Here is a 21,626-nt window from a genome sequence, read left to right as displayed (position 1 = left end):
TCACTAACCTGCCTGTGTTTGCCTGTGTGTCTGCCTGCCTTGCTCTCGCCCTCCCGGCCACCAGGGGCAGTGTTTGACCGACAGGCGAGCATCCGGCGCTCCCTCATTAACACTGACACCGTGTCCCGCCGGCCAAAGAAGGTCAAACGCAGAAAGACTATATCAGGCCTGCCTGACAACATCAACCTGGACCTAGGTATGGATCACTGAGGGGCACTATGTCGCCCCCTACTGTCCACAGACCTGTACCAACACTTTGGACAAGCATGACCAACCTTCCCAGACTTCCTCTAACCTAACCTAAAACTAGCCTTCTACTTTTTGACAAAAACACTGACTGATTATGAACTCACTCCTCTGCATCAGTATTTTGTAAGGAAGTCAAACGGAGAGGGAGAAAACCCCTCGTGCAGCTCCACAGTGTTGGATCAAGGCCCTGCGGTGGTACTCTCTCCTCTACTCAAGTGTCAACCTTTGTCTTCCTGTAAATATATCCACTGTCAGGAAACAGTTCTGCTATCATTTTCTAAAGATCTGTGGTTTTAATTTTGGCATTCTCTTACTTCATCATCAGACTCTCTCATGTCCCAGTTACTTGCAGGACTCAAATTCTTCCTGTGTCATAATCTCTCTCAAGCATCTCTCTGTGTTCTTGTCTCTGCGAACTGTGTATTAATTGGTCTCATAATCCAGTGGCCATAGCGATAAGATTAGTATGTGTCTCATCAGCAGACTGACTAGTGACCTGCCTGGAAACCCCAGTAAACATTTTTTTTTACATACTTCTGTCTTATTTTTGAATCTATAGTCTCTATATTGAAAAAATAAACAGTAGATTCAGAGGTCCCCATTGGAACTGTGTTTCAGTGCGTTCGCTAAGCTTTCTAATACTGCTGCTATGCTGATGGCGCTGCGTGGCTGAGGTTTATTTACAATCTCAGCTTGAGGAGAATGTCATTCCTGTGCGACAAGATCACAAAGAATGATAGAAAAGGGATTCAAACTGCTCGACGCCCAGCTGACGACAGCCTGAGACTGTCATTACTGGGACGGGGTAGTTGTCCCAGTGGTTTCTGCTCGTCCTTGCAGCAAATGTAGACCTGCAGCTTAATCTATCGCAGCAGCCAAGCTGTCACTCCAGCTTTTAGCGATGCAGGGTGAGGGTGTGTGTGCTTTAAACTGAGCCAGTCAGAGGGGGACAGAGGGAAGGACATACAAGTGTTTGCATATTTTTGGATGCCAGCATCAACAGGAGAGTCACAGCAGATGGGAGATACAGTTGTCATCCTCTCTGGTTTTACTACTCATTGTTTATTAGCTGGTATGTTCATTCTCTGTGTCTTTCTGATCTCTGTTTTCCTGTTAGCCATTGCCTGTGTGTCGGTTTTTGATCATCCTCACCTCTGAATGTTTGCATGTGTGTCCTGTCCTTAATTATGTTATGGCTGTCTTTTCCTGACCATAGCAGACTGTTTCTAGTTCTCAGGAAGACAGGAAAGGAAGCCTAACGGGGTTCCTCTGTCCTCTTGCATCCTTTCTTCCATAATGAAGAAGAGCAGAAGTTATTAATGGGGGTTTGAGACTGGGTCACAGCAAATCAAATTCATTAGCTTCCATGTGACCAGAGTTTATGACAGTCAAGCTAAATGAGCAGAAGGACTGAAGCACTGTAGCTGCAGAGGGTAGTGAGGTTTAGAAGAGCACCAGGGAAATGCTGAAAACTAGATGTTTATAAATCTTTGGTTACTTTTTTGTTTTCATTTTCGATCTGAAACAGCAAAAGGACACGGTGGAGAGCTGCGACCACATTCCATGTTCATCCCGGGGCAGTACTCTACTTTGGGAAGGGTCGGCAGCGTCAACTCCGCCCTCAGACGTTCACTGACCAGAGACTCCAGCTGCCAGACGGAGGAAGTAAAGGTTGTCCCACCATCCATGAGAAGGATCCGAGCACAGAGAGGACAGGGAATCGCCGCTCAAATGGCTGGCATTTCAACTTCCTCCTCCACGGGAAGCATATCCATCGGGAGCAGCGACAGCTCTGGGATCTTGGTGATGCCACATCAATTTAATGGAGACCCCTCCCGCTTCCACAGTTTACCCAGGCACGGTGCCAGAGTGTCTCTCAGTGCTGACCCCATCTATAGCAGCACTCCCATCAAGTCAGACGAGCAGTCGTCTCCTCAGAGGCCCATCGGAAAGCTACAGTTTGACGACACTGTGGTGCACATGAGAAACTCCCCAAAGACAGGCACACTGCCCAGGCCCAAGTCTCAGGAGCTGAGGGGGACACAAGCTTCCGATTGGGGTGGGGGTCCAGCATGTGTTGTGTCCCCACATGCTTCCTATTCCACATCAGTCATCCCTAATGCCATGCTGTCGAGCTCCGCCAAAGTCATTGCCCTCAACGCCACCGTTCAGCTCTCCCACTCCCCTACAACCACCTACCCCACAGCTCGGCCACTCAGCCTGGTTTCCTCCACCAACAGCGACTCTGCGATGTCCAGCCGAACGGCCTTCAGTCACAGCTCCACATGTCCCGCCTTGGCTACATCTACTCCAACTCACAAACCGAAGGACGGCGGTCTGGTAGTGGCAGCACCCGCAAGCGAGTCGGGACACTCGGACAGCAGTGTACACAGTCGCAGCACTTTGGCCCCTACACCGCCATCCTGTTTGCCTGAGGAGCAATGGATCTACGACACACCAGAGAACGTGGTAGTTCCTCACCGTCCCTTGACGTCCAGCTGCTCCACCCCTATAAACCAGCTGTATAGTAGCCAGGACCTCTCTTCCAGGACCACCACTGACTCCAGCTCCATCTACTCCCAAGACAATGATGGATACTACACCTCTATGCACATGGACTCCGGCTTGCGCTCTCGCAGCCATGGCAGCGGGCAGGGCGTGGCGGCTGGACGAGCCACACGGCACAGCATGTATGAGTGCCGCGAGATGGCTAATCAGGGGGATTCTGGGAGCCTGTACAGCGACCAGTCGCTGTCACGCAGCATCTCCCTCCGCAAGTCTAAGAAGCCACCGCTGCCTCCGGCTCGAACAGACTCTCTCAGACGCAAGCCAGGCCCGAAAAAGCCCGTCGGAGGTGTCAGCACGGTGAATGGAGCTAACGATGCAAACGGAGCCATGCTCAGTGAGACGCTCATTGCCAGCCTGCAGCAGAGTCTACAGATGGGTCTGGGGGGAGGGAAAGGAAAAGGGGCATCGCCTTCCTCGCCGTCTCACAGCCCCAGCAGCGACTATGATGACCCCTGGCTCTTAAGGCCTCGCAGTCAGAGCAGCATCAGTGCAGGGAGCTCGGTGGTCTCGATAGGAGCTAATGCTTGCGCTGGTGTCTCTAATGTTTACTCTCTGTGCCACGTGACCCCCACTCACAGTGAGACCAGCAGCTTACGCTCAGATTATGCAGATTCCTGGGGGTATTACATGGACTATCCTCATAACCAGGGAGATCACAATGCTCAGAACCCACCAGCACACAATACCAGCAGCGGCACACACGCAGGGGGCTTTCAGAACGAAGAGAACAGCCGCCTGGCACCTCAGGGTCCAGGTCTCGAAGGAGGAGTGGCTACCAAACCTAAACCCTCCACCTCCTCACCAGATAGGGTACATAGACTGACCTCCCCATCTAGTGGCTACTCCAGCCAGTCCAACACCCCCACAGCTGGAACACCTGTACCTTCACTGGTCAGGTCCATGTCCCCATCAGGCGGTCGGCCCAGACCGAAAGTGCCTGAGAGGAAGTCATCTCTCCTGTCCTCCATGTCGGTGTCCTCGTCTTCAACCTCGCTTTCCTCCAACACTTCTGATTCAGTGAAAAGCTGCGGACCCCCTCCTCCGCCACCTCCACCCCTGCCTTTCTCCTCTTCTTCAGCTCCTAACACGCCTCTCGGCCAACCTCCGCCCTTCCCTCCTCCGCTCCCACCTAGTACCAGTGCAGGCCCAGCTCTGTCAGATCCCCAGCTACCCTCCACTCCCCAGGGTTCAACACTGAGCCCAGCCCCAGCATGCTCCACCTCCCCAGAATTCCCTCCTCCTCCATCCCCTGAAATGCTCGTCCCCTCCAGTTCATCGTTCAATGGTGGATTCAGCCCTCCCCCTCCCCCTCCTCCTCCACCCCCTCCCCTGCTCTCAATGGGACCTCCTCCACCTCCACCCCTGCCTGTTTTTGCACCTAGTTCCTCCTCTCCATCTTTTGTGAAGGCTGTGAAGGAGGATCCTAAACCTTCTCCTAAGCTCCGGATCACCCCACTTGCCCTGCAAAGTGTTCAACTCCGTTCTGTTAAAAGACAAGAAAAAGACAATAACGCCCAGTCAGACAACATCAAACCTCAAGAACCAGGGCTGGACCTCCTTCAGGATCTTAAATGCCAGACCTTAGAGCCTCCCACTGTAGTGCCCCTGTCAATCAGCCCCCTGGATGAAGGCTCATGCAGGTCCTCTGCTTCATCTGTGGTGAAGCTCTTGGAGGATTTGTCCATTTGTGGCAATGCAACAGATCTGAGGAAATCTGAGGACCAGTGTGACGGTCTCCTAAACGGAGGAGAAACAGTGGAATGCCACTTGTCGTTCTTCACCCCCCCACAGAGCTCCCAGAGCTCTCCTGTCAAGCAGAAGCCACCAGCAATTTCCAAAAAACCCCAGATCTCCTTTGTCCCTCCGTTTTGTGCCCAGCCACTCAACGGACACCTGGACCGGGATCCAACCAGCCTGTCACAAACTGACGGCCGAACAGACGCGACGGCCAAAGAGCAGGACGAGAGTCCACCCGAGATACAACAAAGCTTAGAGAGCCGCGACACGTCTGCAGCGAGCCCGGCGGGGTCCGATCCTGAAAGTCAAGACTCGCATCTCGGCGACGGGCCGTGCGTCAACGGAGACGCTCAGGAAGAGGACGCCGAAGATGGAAGCAACAGCGTAGCCGGGTCTGTCAGCTCCAAGGAGGACGATAATGGTGAGTCTCACTGGATCTAGATTTCCAAAGTCTTCCATTCATTTATTAGTGTAGCAGAGCAGCACAGCTGTGCACCACTGCCTGGAGTCACCAAGTTCCCCTCCTAAGTGAAGAGCCAAATTTCCCAACCTTTTCCTTCCTTCTGTGCTCTAAATACTCATGTCCCCTCCTCATTTCTTTCATCTATTTTTGCTTCCATCCTTTTTCCTCTTCTACACCGATAATCTGGTCCTCTCTCTCTTTCTCTCCCTTTGAGGTAAGGGAGGGGGCAAGTGTCTCACGGGAGATGCTTTTCTTGTTTGGAGGGAGGGGAGGAGGGGCAGCATTGTATCGATGGGAGGGGATCAGCCCTGGTGAGGGGATGAAGGGGAGGATGGGAGAGCATAAAGTGAGACCGTCTCCAGCGGCTCGGGCAGCTGAAGTGCAGGCGGGAGCACGGAGGATAAGAAAAGGAGGAAAGAGGCTAAATTAGAGGAGAAGAAAAAGAGGGCAGAGGGAATCCTGAAGCAGTAGGAGCATGTGAGACGGTCGGCACCTCCCCCGTACCACTTCATATTTTATGTGGTTCATGTGAGCAGTGTGTGTGTTGGAGGGAGTGTGCTGTGATCTGTGTGAGTGTGGTCTGTGCGCTCACTGTCCCGTCAGTGGGTTTATGTAACTTCAACGCCTCTTTTTCAGGTGAGGTGTTTGACTCCAGCACAGCTGAGTCGTCCCCGGCCCCGGCCACCAACGGGGGCTCCGAGGAGATCATGGTGACCCCGACTCCGTCGCGGGCTCGGACCACAGAGGACCTCTTCGCTGCCATTCACAGGTATTAACACACGTTTTCTGCTTGTCACCATTTGTTTCCTTCGGTCTCCCCACCCCCACTCCGGGGTCCCCCACTCATCTGTAACTTTTTCTGCCCCGTCTGAAGAGGAACGTCTGTGTCTGGCATGTTCTCCTCTATCCTACCTCAGCTCAGATGAAGCAGTTGCGTCTGTGACAGCGTTATTAGCAGCATATTCTCAGACAGAAGCTCGTTTCATCCATTCCTGAAATGAGCACCCTTTGGTCTTAATCTAGGTTAGAGACCACCAGAGAGGCGTCTCACGCCGTCTCGTCGGAGGTTCTTTACATACATTATGTCGCATGCGTGTGTGCTTCAAAGGCAACACATAAATTTCTCATGCGGCCCGCCAGGATGTGTTTTATGGTCACGTGCAGCGGCAGGAGGAGTCCTATTGTGCATCACAGGATTCCATTTAACAGGATTTTCTATCTGCTGGCAACAGATTGTCAACATATTTATGGTGCGTGAGAGCAGCGGGAAAATCGGGTGCGTTTATCACGTCCCTGCCGTCTTTTCCTCCATTAATGGGGACACCACAGCAAAAATTGCCTACTTTGAAACGAAGGAAACTTGGGACTTGTCTGGAGAGACTACCCAAACATAATCCGACTGAGAAAAATGGATTTACTCGTCAGAGAGGTTTCCTAAATCCCGACCTTCAGCTCCAGGACAGTTCTGCATACCTGTCTTTTCAGCCCAGTGTGAGTGGCGTGTGTGGCTGCATGGTTGAGTGACTTCAGGTGTGTCGGCCCGCATGAACGTGTGAGAAGCCTTACATAAGGATGCACGCTCAGAGAGACTGTGGAGGTAGGAGTCGGGACACAGGCGCGGATTTTCGCCTCCCTGTAGGTCCCACTCGTAGTTGCCGTTGTACGGGATATTTGTCTGTTATAGGGGTGCAGTTCTGTAGATCTAATCTGAGGATTAAGGATTTCATGCCCTCGCCGCTCTTGTACACATCTCTTCTCATTGTTTTTCCTGTTTTTAATCGTCTCTCGCTTCCCTCTCCTGCTGGGTGGGAGAGTTCTTTAACTTTAATTAGCAAGCTGTGTTTCTGACGTGCTCCTGTTTCTACCTTTGGATTAGCGGCAGCATTGCAACCCTGGACCCCAGATTAATGAGGCTGTTTCTCTACCAGCCCTAATCCTCTGTATTGTGGCGTCTGAAGCTTTACTGCTGTTTTGTGGCAGGAATCGGAGCCGGTGTAGGCAGCGTTGTCCTAACTACTGCGACTGAGGGAAGGAAGAATTCTCCTGGCGTGTCTCCAGCTGTTTTCCTGCTCCCGTTTTTGATCAATCTCATTCAGTCCCGTTTCATGTATTTAATAATTCCTGTCTTTCTTAAGAGAGTCCCTTTTTGTCTCCCTCCTGCCCCTGTGCTGCCACTTGCTTCACTTTTTTTAGGATTTGTGCTGTGGTGCATGATCGCTAAGAGCACTGCTGACATATGGCAAATTTGGGACAAAGATTTAAGGCGTGTAAGCCAAGTATCTTAAGTGTAATCCCTTTTTTGCGTTGACAACAGAAACGTTCGCGCACCTCTGCTCTTTACTCAGTTGTTTGAAATCCCGCATCCTAATTTTAACTCAAATAACCCGACTTCAGAAAAAATCTCAATCTGATCATCCACCTTTCATCCTAGGTCAAAGCGCAAGGTCCTGGGTCGCAAGGAGTCAGAGGAAGACAAGGTCCGAGCTGGGAGCCAACCCCAGTCTCCGCCCGCCACCCCCCAGGGATCAGCCCGGGGTCGTCGCCCTCGCCCCGCCAGTCAGGCTCCATCCACCGAAACCTCCGCAAGTCCTCCACCAGCAGCGACACCTTCAAGGCTTTGCTGCTGAAGAAGGGCAGCCGCTCAGAGACCGGCTTCAGGATGTCGGCCACTGAGATGCTGCGCTCCACCGACCCCCGCTGTCAGAGGACGCGCTCCGATTCAGAGGTGGACCCCCCTGCCGCCGCGTCCCCTTCCTCTCTGAGTCCAAACAGCCCGATAAACTCTCCCAGCCGGGGAAAGAGGGCATTGGATGAGTGGAACCGCTACGAGGTCTTTTCTCTGTCCTCGCCGACCTCGCCGTCCTACTCCATGAGCGGGCAGAAGTACGGGCGGTCACGCACGCCCCCCTCTGCTGCCAGCAGCAAGTACAACGCACGCAGCAGGATCCTCAGCAGCCCGATGACGGTGATTTGCGAGCGTGAGGGGGAACTAACTGAGAGCGAGACAGCGGATGCTGAAACGGCGTCCCCGACCATCTCTGCACACAGAGACTCCAATGGCACTTTATCTGAAGAGAGCAGAGGTTAAAGAGCAGGCGTGCTCCCAGGGACGCCGGGAGCTGAACTCATAATCATCGTAACCTATGAGGAAACACAGCTAGCAGAGCGCCGTACCTGAGCCCCGCCCCCTCGGCGCCGTGTCTGTAGAGAACTGGTTCTGTTGCAACTTTTCCCCGTGAATCCCGCTCTGGCGCCCATTGTCCTAACAGAATATTGTTCTTTTCTGCTAGTTTTTCCATCCTGTTTTCTTCTCGCACTGTCAGGTCTTTAACACGCAGGAACACTCTAGTCTCTTTTAATGACAGGGATGGAAAGCTGAGCTGTTTCCAGGAGAGGAGATCATAAAGGTGCGCTGGGTGCTCGAATCGGAATCATCGGCGTCCCCCGTCGGCTCTGGAACGTCTTTGAAAGCACCCTGGTTTGCAAGTGTTGTGTGCAAAATACACCACTAGGCTGGGGGAAGAGGTCTGAAGCACGAGTTTTGCTTTTCTTCTGTTAGAACAGCAGTTTAGTTTGCAGAGCAGGTGTATTCAGAGCGCTCAGTGCTGCCACCTGGTGGCAGACGGGACGTGAACAGGAGTTGGAGTTTACAAAGCTTCAACCAAACAGCTAATTAGCTCTTTCAGAAAAGGCTCATAAACAGTTCACAGATGAATTTTAGGCTAAGAATTTTGCACTGTGCATAGTTAATTTGTTGTTTTTTTCTGTGATTTTAAAAAGTTTTAAATATCATTTTAATAAACACGTGATGTCATGATCTTTCTTGTGTAAGTATGAATCTGTATGTCAGGGGTGAGAGGAGGAAATGACAGTCTGGCTTTCTTAGCAGTCACGCTTACCAAAGAGCTGGAAGAGGGATCCGGACATGAGCACAGTTGTGTGCGACCAATTCGGCACATCTGGTCCAGCTGTTTCTACAGACCCTCCACAACCATCCAGAATTCCAATCCAGAAGTTCTACATAAGTGTGTATTTAAATAGAGAAAGATTATGATTATCTTTTTGGCTTATTTTTTTAGCATTGAGCATTTTTAGAGCATGTCTTTGTTGGGAGTGTTTTTTTCTGTTTTAGATTATTTATTTTCACACAGCAGGACCCTTATGGCCCCTCACCAGGGGCAGGAGCCGAGTTGGGTAGAGGCCAGATTTACTACCACCAGGCTAAAGTGCTTTTATTTAAAGGGGCTTTAAGGTTCCTCTGCCCCTAATCTGGAGTCATTCAGAACTCAGGCTGGTGCGCTCTAAAGTAAACGGTACCAGCCTGCGGCTCAATCTGCTGGGTGCCGGTCTCGGTCACGGCGCTGCCTGTGAAGAGGGGGGGGGGGCTGTGATCTGGGGGAGCTGAAGGCAGGCTGCCCACACTCTCTTGTGTCTGTAATAAAAAAACCAAGATGATATTTAAAGAGCTGGTCTTGGTCTCGTTTATTCCTGTGTTAGATTCATGGCCGCCATTAAATCACAGCCTCATTAACACCGTCGCCATGGCACCCAAGCTTTCCATCACACAGGAAGCAGCCTTCCCTCCCCCGGTGGGGTCATCACTCATCTCCACCCTCTGGACATCTTATTAGGCCACAAAGTCATCCTGTAATAGACCAATGGGAAGCTGTAACTGTCCAGCCGGCATCTGGCTGATTCCTCAAACCACTCAGCATTCTCCGCAGGTCCTCGATGCCCTTTGAACACGCCGGCACATCCACGTTGTGACCAAACGTGCACGGAGACACTGAAGGCATTGCAGCATCCATAATGAAGACCTGCCCTCCGACACCAGAACCTGACAATAACCAGATGCCCGTGCAGGACCTCCATGGACAGAATGATGATGAGTGTCATACTCGGAGCTGAAGAGTCATTACAAGTCACAGCCGTTCAACAGGCAGGGGGGCAATAATGCTGCTCCGGGGCAATAAAGGCCACAGTTGGTATACCTGATACTTTGGTTGTAGTTGATTTTACAGATATTTAGACATGCAAAACAGAAAACTTCATGAAGAAAATGATGCAAGAACTGTAGCAAATACAGACACATAAGCTATTTATCCACATAGATTGACTTTTTCTAGTGTTAAATGCTTTATATTGGATATAGTATAGAAATGCCAAATGGGTTATTTTAAGCCTCTAGGCCTGTCTCTGTAGGGGGCCGAAAATGGGAAGAAATCAAGGAAGAATTCTGATTGGACTCCTTATCAGTGAATCTTTTCTGTCATGGAGAGATTTGTCCTCTGCACCAACTTTATCTTCAGTTGAACAGACCAGAGCAGCGGCGACACAGAGAGAATCATTAAACATGTTCCGTCTGCAGCCGCTGATCCCGGAGGGCTGGGTGTGTGTGTGCAGAGAATAATATGCTTAAAAAAAGTTTCTGCTGACTGTTGGAACATGATCGCAGTGACTGAATAAAAGGAAGGACTCAGCAGATGCAGAGGTGACGCAGGATGAAGGATGGCATCAGATGTTGCTGGAAATTCTGAAGGTGGGGTTGCTCTGAGAGCAGAGGACGACCTGAACCCTCCACCAGGATCCATTTAGTATGAATTTGGTGTTCACACTTTAGTGTTTATTGTTCAATGCATAATTGATTCTTTTGGACTCCAGATTATGAACAGATCCTGGTTTTAGATAAGCCTGTTTTAAAGTGTGTTAAATCACAAGATTTTCACACATAGTGAAACACACAAACCAATACATTTACAATCTTTCTTCAGTTGCACAATCATTAAGGCAGTTAAGTAGATTTGAATGCTTTTGGAAACCCAGCAGAACCCTCTCAGCTGAGCTGCAGCTCTCAGCAAACACAAAGTGGGCAGAAACTGCTGAGTCGGGAATCTGCTCACAAACTGCTTTCTGGGCAACAAAAGATTGTTTTAGGGATTTATTGATCAAAATTGAGGATGCTTTAATTCCTCTTTATTCAAATTCAAATAATTTTACAGGCCATGATTCACGTAAAAGCAGTTACATTCCAATCAATAATATGCCCTCTTTGATTGTAATCTAAGCACATACAAGGCCTACATTATGGATATTAATGTATTGCAATTATGTAGCGCAACCCCACACAGACACACACTATGCTTTGCTTTTACTCGATATTTTGCATGAAAAATTGCAACGCACAAATGAAACATACACCCACACATCGTTTGGTTCGGTACGAAGAACAATATAAAACGTCCAATTCCGCCTGATGTTTAAATCTGGCTTCTAACCTGTCATGCAAAGACACAATAACACGCGAAGATTATCCATTATTATGACGAAGTTTAATTAAGCGACTTTCAAAACCATGGTCACGTAATAAAATTCAACACTTGCGACAGAACGAAATTAGATGTTTCAATTGTTTGTTTGTTTTTAAACCAATGGAATAATTGTAAAGGAACGGTTAGGAGTTTACGCCCTGTTGTCACTTCCGGATATATAATTTTTATTGGCGGTGTGTAACTCCAAAATATGTCCGAATTGTAATGTCGATTGATGGCGAAGACTAAAACGTGTAAAGTATTAATTATGAGTCCGAGTTTGAACCTATGCTCACGCAAAGATGTTAAATGTTGTTTTTTTAAATACATGTCTTGAATAAACGTCTGAAATTACGCGCCGCAGCGTTCACCAGCGAACAGCACGGCTAGGAACCTTACGGGAGTCGGAACCTTTAAAGACGGTCTTAACCGTAACTACAACTAACAGGAACAGAAGTTATTATTCAGAAAAGCTCGTGGTTTATTTTCATCGTTATTTACATTGCTCGTTTTTGTAAGCTAGCTTCACAGAAAAAGACAACCGAAGAAACAAGTCTTGAAGCAGCAGCGAACACAATATAATCACACACCAAAGTAAAAAAATAAAAATAACCTTTTACCGAACTCTCAATCAACTTAATTTTATAAGGACAGGCACGGTCGTTTGTTTCTAGAGTTGGTTTAACGCGTGTCTATGTTGGTTCTTTCTTCAGATGCACCAATCGTGTATGTAAATAATTTAGGGGTGAGGATCTATAAAAATTTCACCTCGAGTAACATGCGCGTCATTATGGAGACGGTAGCAACGCTGATCTCCACGTTGTCCTGACAATTGTGTTTCATAAACATACAAGTAAAACTGCACAACTGGTGTGTATTTTGTTGCCTCATGTCTAAATGCCATTGCTGGAAATGCATAATTTGTTACCTCATTTACATCATCCTATTCATTCCCTTGACCTACATAAAAAAAATGTTTACTGATATTTAACTGAACAACAGGGCAGATCAATCCCTATCCTCAATGTTATAATGAAATCTTTCTAGGTTGCAGCAAGTGAAATTCAGTAGTTCTGCGGGGGTTTCAGGGCTGGTAGTTCTGGTGTACGAAGGACATGATGCCATCTTTGGATAGTTTCTCGGGGTCCATCCTCGTCTGTGAATCATGGACGATCACCCCGTCCACCCAGGCCCAGAAGAAGCGCTCAGCATGGCAAACACTGAGGATAAAGCAAAGAAAGATCCACTCCAGCACATATCGTTGGTACAGAAACAAGCGACATGGAACACCCAGGAGAAGGAAACATACTGAAAGGGAGCAGCAGCATTAGGAGGCATGTCATAAGTGGACTCCTTAGTGAGTTTATTAAAGAAGAACTTCTTCATGGAGTTTTTACTGTAGGCCATCGTCCACGGCTCTGAGGAAAGAACACGCAGTTTAGAATTGAAGGCAGTTTTTCAACTGCAGGCTCTGACAACCCAGAGCTGACAAAAGCTGACAGATGACTCAAACACGTACCACTGACAGTCTTAATAATGTAAAGACCTGTGGGAAGGAAATGTCTGTCATCTCTGCCTGTGTAGGACAGACGTGGAACTCCGCCTGAACTCTTGGTCACCTTCATTTCTAGCCTGGAAAAATAAAGAAAATGTGTTTTTCCCAACATCAGTTTAAACGATCATTTTCGCTGGTCATACCTGACAAAGATCTTCTCCAGTTCCTCCAGTCTGTAAACCTCCTTCACTCTATGAAAAGACATTCAGAGTTTGTTTAAAAAGAATTTTTAGTTTTTAGTTAAGCACATTGCTTCCCAAAACCTACCTGATGGGATTCATGTCTGGCCTGCTGGGTTTTGCAACAGCCTTTACAAACTTCTCAGCCATCTGGATCCTACACACAAATGAAATCATTCAGAAAATGTTAAGGAAAAGTTGAGGTGTTTCAAAGCCAGGTGGCGCTGTCCGACCTTTGGTTGAAGTGTTTATCTCTCACGTCAGTGCCGTTCAGCACCAGTGCATCCATGACGTGAACTGCATTGATCCTACGCTGCGCCTTGCCCTGAGGAACGAATGCATTCACACAACAATGAGCAGTAAAACAAAACTCAAGTGTAATTCCTCAGGGTTTAGGATGGAGCCCTGCTCAGAGGAGGACTGCAGCTTTTCTTCACCTCGCCCTTCAGCTCTTGAACAATCTCCACACTTAAAAGTGTATCTCTGGGCAGCTCCAGCTTAAAATTCTCCAGCTTCCTCCAGCGCAGAGGCATCTTCCCATCCCATGTGTATATCTGGGACTTCTGCACAGGGACAGAAAGTTAACTTGTCTAATCTGACAGTCAACAGATATACCCTTTTTTTTATACAATACACATAATTCTGTATGTGACCCATTACTGTGTGCAGTGGTCCAAACTAAATGGAAAGTTGACATTACATTAAAGTTTCACATAGAATCTCACCCCAAGTGCTAGGAGAAAGATCTGCTCTCCACCTCCCACAATGCATCTGTGGTCTAGGATGTGACGTAGTTTCTCCAATGTACTGGAGTTGAGAGGGGACTGTTTACACTGGAACGACTCCACATCAGAATTCTGAGGCAGGGGGCAGACAGTTAAACACATTTAACAGCTGATTAGATGGTTTCATATTTAAAAATCTTTAATTTAGGATCTAATAACCAACCTTAACCAGCTCATGGAATTTTGATTTTGGGTCAGAGGAAGCAGGAGCGACTCGAGCCTTGTCCGGCACCTGGACAGTGCACCCAACACAATTACCCCTTTAAGGCACGAGTATTTTATTTCCTTTTTTTGATGGTGTGTATCAGAGTACCACTGCTCACCCCCCAAACCTTCAGGCACTCCTTCCTAATGTCTGCTTGTCTCAGCTCAGAGAGCGTCCTACAGAAACCAGCACACAGTCACTCACCTCCCAGCACAACAGCACAGTAGGAGAAATGCTACTCACGGGTCAAGCACGTAAGCATGGATCTTAGCCAAGGCTTTGATCTGGACTGCACAGAGGCTGAAGAGACAGGAAATTCCCTTTCTGTCAGTTTGGAGCAGAAAACCAGGACTGTTGTGAATGTCGTGTGCATCTACCTCTCGTTGAAGTTGACCATAGAATGGTAGAAGTCTGTGTCTTCCTTGATGATGCTCAGAGGGACCACATCTGTGACGTCAGTGTCCGAGTCCCTCAGCTGGTTCAGCTTCAGATTGACTCTGAACAAATACTCCCGGACAGCATCTGAACCGGGCTTCAGACCACGACACACCACATACCTGCGGAGGATGGGAGTTTTACCAATACAAATATTTTCTGCCTTTAGAATTTCATTCAAGGAGCCGTGGAGCCCATCTCCAAAAATTCCAATAAATTCTCACTTAAACTCTGTGACTCTGCTTTCTCGACATTATTCAAAAATTGGCACCAACCTCTCGGAGTTAGCCGGCCTGCTGGTGACAGGTTTGAACAGGGAGACCCTCTCAAAGCAGAGGTAGAGCAGATAAACCAAACCTACACTGAAAGGAGTGAAGAGGTCAAAGGTCTTGCAGACAAAGTGACCACCTGAAGAAGGAAAAAAAACAGTTTAATTTAACTTAAATGCAGGTAAAACCCAAATACGATGCCGTTTTTACTGGGGGCAGATTTGGACTGCTTGCATCCACACACCTGTCCTGAGAGTGGAAAGGGCTGTGAGGAACTGACAAAGCAACAGCTGTTTGCTCAGAATCTCCTGGATATTTTCTTGACCTTCCACAGAGAAGCCCTGCACCAGACCACAGCCAGTGATCCACAGGTGATCCATCAAACATTATTAGTCAAAATTGTTGGTCTTCAGATATTCTCACCCCATCTGCCATCAGGCAGTGCAGCCCTCTTTTATCCGTATTCTCGAGAACAAAGTTCCTGAAGGCGGTGATGTTTTCTGGCCGAGTGATGTCGCCATCTCCGTCCACCCCTCCCTCACCTGAGAACCACAGTGGTCACCCTCACTGAAACGGCTACTGCCTGAGACAGTTCCTGTTTTTATGTGAGTGTGCGGCGCTTATTCATACCATAATAAGGTTCAAAAAGTTCACTCGGTGCTGCATAGAAATCTTCCAGTTTGAAGTCACAGGGTCCTTTCAGCGTCATACCAAAGCCTTTAGCATGCCAGCGCCTCCTCCACAGAATGTACTCTGAAAAGCCTCCCGGTCCAGCACAGACATCGCCGAAGTACAGAAGCTCACCTTCGCGGTCTTTTGTCAGGGATTTCTACAAAAGACAAATTTAAATCAGCTTACGTTCATGGATGCCAGTTGTTACTCGGACTCACCCCTTGTGAATCCTTTGGGTTGGTGAACATGCTGTCAAAGCAGTGGTCAATGTTGGCCATTTTCATAGCTGCTCTGAAAACACAAATCATTTAATACAACTCATCTTTTATGGGAATGAAGGTTTCCTTCTGTAAAGAAAGTAAACTTTGACTCAGTTGTTATTTATGGTTAGCAAGAAAAAGGACATATTAAAATGATCCTGAACAATTTGATGTAATGTGCAATCAGCACTGCAGCTGATAGATGATGTTCACTCTGAGACTAACCTGTTGAGGAAGATCCCTCCTCTGATCACCTCATATGGATTCGAGCGCGTCCGTGCCCTCCTCATTTCCTCACCCTCCAGGTTATCAAACACTGACTGAATATCAAAGTAGCAGATGTTAACTGAGGGTTATAATTTGGGTGCAGCAACTCATTCAATGGCCATCATCTACTCATCTTCAATGATTACCAACTCTTCTTAACATTACTGGAAAAAAGTACACAATTAGGGTTGAAAAAAGGAAGAACAGAACTATAATTCTTGGTTGACAAAGCTTATGAGCTAATCTATTGTAGCTTTAGATTTTTTCCCCTACAACCAAACCCTTTTCCTCATAAGCATCCGTTTAACCTCGGTTATTTAAAAAGACCTTAAAATGACAGATGTTTTAACTTACCTTGCACCTTAAAAGAGTGTGTAGGAGGTCTTCTGTACAGAACTCAGTCTCATCATTAATCTTGAGTTTCCTCTGTGAGCAAAACAGTACAGAACAGTAAATAAGGTCCACAGGACTCTACCCAAGAAAACGGCGTAAAGCTAAGTGGATGATTTGTATGTTTACCTGGCCCAGAATCAGCCACTCTCTCAGTTCATCTGAATCTGGAATCTCTGTGGTGCATTCAGGGAACCAGTCTACTTTCTCTGTGGCACTAGGCTGCACAGCCAGAAAGGTAGAGAGCATAGAAAATAAAAGAGTAGACATTTGAAAACAAAAACAAAATTTAACATGCATTCACTATAACTATTTATTTACCGTACCTCTGGTTCATCACGCCAGTCAACATTAAGCTCTCCCTGAAAGCCCTGCACCTTGAGACCCAGACCTCTTCGTCCTCTCTGTGTTGAAGCCTCCACAATCTCTTTTCGTCCCTGACCAAACTTTCCCAAACCGTCACCCTCACGAAAACCCATCTTGGCCTAAGGATGTAAGAAATCAGTGGAACATATAATTTTTGGGGTGGATTATTGGTGGAAAGAAACATAATTCATGGTCTGCGGAGGCATTACCATGAGTTTCTGTGACACACTGTTGTACATAGAGAAACTGGAGGTCTGTGAGGCATCCTGGTCATCAAATGATGCCGTTGAGGAAAAACCTGGTTTCTCGTCCTCCTGGTCATGGAGAGAATCATTTTGGCTCAAGTCTAGAGAGCAAAAAAAAAAAAAGTATTTAGTAACTACTTATGTTCAGAGATCCAAAGTAAGCAAAGAATAATATTAATAAAAGAAAACCCTTATAAAAAAATCAACTTATGGGTGCAAAAGCACCTGTCATAGAAAGTAGCTTTAAATACTAGCCGCGGAAATCATTGTCTGTTTCTCCAAAAAACTTCAAAATCAAAATCAAAACTACCTTGACTTGATAGTTCCGACTCTTCTTCTACGCTACTGTCAGCACGATTCCTCTTAGTGTTATGCTGCAATGCAGCCGCATTGTCAATCCTCCTCTTCATTTTCGATTAAATGCAACTAGAGCTGAAATGACCATAATAATATAGCACACAAAAGGGTAAAACTCAATGGTTGCGAAATCCAGCACAGATTAAAGAGGGTAGCGCAAACATATTATGTGCAAAGTTGTTACCTTAGTAGTTAATTTGTAGTTAGCGGCATACAGCTATCAATGTTTGATAAAAACGGCACATGCTTTCCTCCAGAAGGTATTTTGAAGAAAATGTAGCCGGAATGGCTTACTTGGTTAGTGTTCGTCTAGGTGGGCGTTATCAGGTTTCTTGTCTTGTAAAAGTAAACTGTTCAGCTGCTAGCTAGCAAGAAAATAAACAACTTCGTTTCGTCGTTTTTCTAAATCCTAAACAAAAAATGTGGGACAACTACAGTGATAAAGTGACTGGGACACGTGCTTCGAAAACTACCCGTATAATATTCAATTGAAAAACCTTTACGAATACGATGGTTTTTGAAGTTTACAGTAGCCCGCGTTCCCAATTTAGAGAGATTCGGGGTCCTTCCTAAGGGTAAAAAACGCAATCATAATGCGACTCAAATGCGACTGTCTGCACATGTGCCTGAATAAAATACAAAATGTTTTCATCTGTGTGTGTGTTTGTGTGCGTGCGTGCGTGCGTGCGTGTGTGTGTGTGTGTTGTGGTGTGTTTATATATATCTTCTACTTCCCTTTCAGTGAAGTGATCTTAACCATATTGTTTCCACTGTAAAAAAACAAAACAAAATCACAACCAACATTTTTCAGGCAAGTAATTAAGAATGAAAACAAGAGAGATAGAGAGAGCGCACATGCCTGTGTGCCCTTGTGTGATGAAGTGATTTCCTTTAATCTGTGTTGCATGCCTTTTACATTGGCCTAATCTGTTCTTGGCACATTAGTAAAGAAGTCCTGGGCTGCTCTCAAAAGAATCCTGGACTGTTTACATGACCCCCCCCCAATCCATCCATCCATCCATCCATCCATCCATCCATCCATCCATCCATCCATCCATCCATCCATCCTCTGTTGCCCCAGCAGTGGGGTCATATTTTGCATGGATACATATTTTGCAGTCTCTCCTCCTTTATAAAAGACTGGAATCAAGAGAAATTAATAGTTTTCCCAAGTACTTTTATTCAGGCCACTTTCAGCAAGGATTCCTACATATAGAAAAAAAACTGCTGGAATCCAATTGAATTTTAAATGCTCCTAATTGTTAAATTTTGTTGTGACCTCAGCAGACGTCATTGCAATGTTTTGTTTGTGTCATCCTGTGATGGGGCAGGGTTTTTCCCCCTCTTACATGTACTGTTAATCCAACTCTGCCTTCTGCTAATCTTCCAGTGACACACATGGATATTCACACAGAGGCACACCATGTGACCATCTTACACAACACAGCCAAGTCTTCATATATCAGGTACTGACACTGCTCTTCTCCTCAGGAGAGAGATCACTGTGGTGTAAGTCTAGGGTGTATCTGAGTGTGGGAACGAGGTGTGTGTTCCCAGCCTGGAGTGCTGCTGTCCATCCTGCAGGGATAAAGCTGCCAAGCAGGAAGTTGGAGGCACCGCTCACACATTTGTTACCTGTGGTTTCAACCGTGAAAAACTGAAGGAGGCAACAATGTTTTTCCGCATTCCTCGGCTGACCCCTGGATATATCAGATACCTCCAGGTGCGTAAGATGCTTTAAGGAGATTTTCGTCTGTGGGTAGATTAATAAGTGGACTTGAGGAAATTCCATTAGTGCCATTAAAAACAGCTGTTGTTTGGCTGGTCGTCCTACAGATTTATCAAAACTACAATAAAAAGTTGACGTATTCAGAGTTTATGCCGTGCATCTAATATGAACTACTTTTGTTTTCTTGTGAATTCATCAGCATTGAATCAATCACACAAATGCAAATCTGAAGAATTCAGAAGCAGAAAGTGCAAATTTCTATTGTCTGCACTGTGTTCATTTGTTTTTGTTTTTTGTCATGGCAGGAATAATGGGTCAGCAGCATTAATCTAGCATATCTTCCCAGGTCAGGTTAACGCTCTGTAATTGGATCTAGGGGAATAACTTGAGATCTTCTTATGACCCCCCACAGGAAGGGTATTTCAGAACCCTGCTGCTGGACTCAGGAACCAACAATGTGGTTTCTCTTTGTTTAAAAATGACCAGCATTGATTATCACCATCTGCATCACGACTAAATCATCCTGATTCCATAAGAATAGATCAAGATTATATTTATTTTTTTATCATCACAAAAATAGTGATGGATGTAAACGCCCTCAAATGATCAAAGTCAACCCGTTTGAGGCCCAAAATAATTTATTTATGTTTTAAATTCATACTGTCACTTTAAATGCAGATTATAGTACGACTCTTCCCCTCTGGTAAAATCATTGCTGGGATGAGACAGGTGTATGACCACAGTCACCTCTTTATGGACTCCGCTGCTGCCAGTGCCAGGAGAAATGCTGCTGACACTGCCTTGGTCCCCGGTGATGATCGGACCTGATGACCCCTGCTCTCTCTTTCAGACTCAAGCAGCCCAGACTGTGCTGCAGAGCCGGGAGGGACCTGCTATGACGCGCACGGCCATCCTGCTGGGCCTCATGGGGATCGGAATGTCTGGGTACAGCTCCCGCCAACTGACACTGCACTGCAAACCATCCAGTCACCTCTTTAGATGACGCACATGGTGGAAGAAATCCGTGCACACGTACAAATGCAGGCTAACTTTAGACCAAGTTTCTCCCAAAGTTGCAGCAACTTAAAAAGACTAAATTCTAGAGGGTTTTTTTTCTGCAGGTTCTGTGTTCCTGCGATTGTTTTTCTCTGTGTACTAATCCAACATATTCAGACAAGTTGTGCCATTCTTGTTGATTTTGTAATGTGTGAGGTGAAAAGATTGTTGCATTATGGCTCTGGTTTGCACGGTAAAAGTGGAATTTCCCCCATTTAATAATACCCCTTCTCCTTTGCACATTTTTACTGCAACAAATTCTATGCAGTAAAGCACAAAGGCAGCTTTTTTCTTATATCTGGTGGACTCCAGGCATAAATATTCAACTAGGCCACCAGCGAACCCATTACCCCGTGCCTTAACGAGGAAACGAGTACCCCTGAGTAATTTAACCAAATGCACCAACTATTAATCACAGTTTTTGGAAGCTTTTTGGAATTTCCTTTAATGACACAAAAGCAATTTCCCCAACCTTTATATCACATTGAAAAGGAACAAAATGACATTTGGCGACCTTAAAAATGCACAGAGAAAAATACAGGAAACACAGAGTTAGAAACACGTCTGACCTCTGAGGTGGGACTATTGCAACTTTGCACTTTGTACTTGTCTTGCGCACAGTCTTGTACATACTGCCCTCATGCTGAATGAGATTATTAGAGCAGGACACTGGGTGTTGCCGGCTCGATTTGAGCTGGATTGATGCACATCACTTGCTGTGTTGATGAGATCCAGCCTGAATACCACATGAACAAACAGCAATCCATCCAGATGTCTTAGAACTTCTTTAGACAGAAATAATAAATAGTCACTTGTTCATGTGTGTAATGCAGAAATGTGACATTGACAGCATATGAATGTATCACTAATGGAAAAGAAGCAGGGAGACTGCTGAGATTAGTTGTCCCTCGTATATCCTCTTAGGATACCTCTCAGTTTTAGACCAGCTTATTCTGATGGGTCAGTAACCTTGAAACAGAGACGAGCAGCTCTGAGAAAACAGCGTAAAGACCTCTAAACACTATAGTATAACCTATAAGAAGGGACAGATCCTGTGGAGTGTTTTAATGTTGTTTATTATACCCATTTATAGACAGTTTTGCGTCTTTTGAATGGTCGTGTTTGAGCTTTAGGCCTGCAAACGTGTGCACGCTATGTGATTTTCTTTAGATGATTACAAGCACCTTTAATATATGTTGCTTTTCATGATATATACAAAGCAAATAAAGATTACTGTCAAAAAGGTGAGTGTGTGATTCGTGAATTTCGAAAAACAAGAAGGTAATACCTCTTTCTCACACTAGATGGCACCATCGCATCCTAAAGTCAGAAAGATTTTCTCCTGAGCAAAAAGTGGAGCATTTCCTTTCAACATACATTCACATCATACACCCATGTTTAAAATGTTCAAACCTCAGTCGGAAACTCACTTTAGTATCATCAAATTGTCTGGTTTCTAGCTCCAGGTAGTGGAGAACCCGAAGAATCACGCCTCAACCCGTCACACACACACACACACACACACACACAC

General features: G+C 46.4%; 2 protein-coding genes and 1 long non-coding RNA gene across 5 annotated transcripts in view; 2 read left to right on the top strand and 1 right to left on the bottom strand.

Moving 5' to 3' along the window:
• Window positions 1-8,836, top strand: part of LOC130516249 (NHS-like protein 1) — a 56,822-nt gene extending 47,986 nt beyond the window's left edge. Inside the window, 5 exon segments of the mRNA XM_057017162.1 lie at window positions 65-196; window positions 1,778-4,975; window positions 5,654-5,786; window positions 7,449-7,534; window positions 7,537-8,836. Of these exon segments, the coding sequence (XP_056873142.1) occupies window positions 65-196; window positions 1,778-4,975; window positions 5,654-5,786; window positions 7,449-7,534; window positions 7,537-8,105 (4,118 nt within the window). The 3' untranslated portion in view covers window positions 8,106-8,836.
• A 2,946-nt stretch (window positions 8,837-11,782) lies between these two features.
• cmtr1 (cap methyltransferase 1) lies at window positions 11,783-17,899 on the bottom strand. Of its 3 annotated transcripts, none has more exons than XM_057017120.1 (24): window positions 17,495-17,899; window positions 17,264-17,385; window positions 16,918-17,054; window positions 16,669-16,827; window positions 16,472-16,564; window positions 16,307-16,378; window positions 15,911-16,005; window positions 15,644-15,716; window positions 15,384-15,582; window positions 15,177-15,295; window positions 14,998-15,094; window positions 14,760-14,892; window positions 14,427-14,606; window positions 14,293-14,349; window positions 14,168-14,225; window positions 14,008-14,076; window positions 13,785-13,916; window positions 13,497-13,622; window positions 13,293-13,384; window positions 13,148-13,216; window positions 13,024-13,071; window positions 12,845-12,957; window positions 12,635-12,743; window positions 11,783-12,545 (listed from the first exon to the last, which is right to left on the bottom strand). In XM_057017120.1, exons 2-24 carry the CDS (start codon window positions 17,361-17,363, stop codon window positions 12,410-12,412), a joined length of 2,466 nt encoding a protein of 821 aa, XP_056873100.1. In that variant the 5' UTR covers window positions 17,364-17,385; window positions 17,495-17,899; the 3' UTR covers window positions 11,783-12,409. The 3 variants fall into 3 exon arrangements, with proteins under 3 accessions (XP_056873100.1, XP_056873101.1, XP_056873102.1); XM_057017121.1 differs by having other exon boundaries at window positions 17,605-17,899; XM_057017122.1 differs by lacking the exon at window positions 17,495-17,899 and having other exon boundaries at window positions 16,918-17,022.
• Window positions 17,900-18,676: 777 nt separating this feature from the next.
• LOC130516418 (uncharacterized) lies at window positions 18,677-21,340 on the top strand. The gene is made up of 2 exons (XR_008947478.1): window positions 18,677-19,033; window positions 19,890-21,340. It is a non-coding gene; the product is annotated as an uncharacterized LOC130516418 (long non-coding RNA).
• Window positions 21,341-21,626: the final 286 nt, after the last annotated feature.

The sequence above is a fragment of the Takifugu flavidus genome, chromosome 19 (assembly GCF_003711565.1).
Source record: "Takifugu flavidus isolate HTHZ2018 chromosome 19, ASM371156v2, whole genome shotgun sequence".
NCBI lineage: Eukaryota > Metazoa > Chordata > Actinopteri > Tetraodontiformes > Tetraodontidae > Takifugu > Takifugu flavidus.
This window is presented reverse-complemented; position numbering and strand designations above follow the sequence as displayed.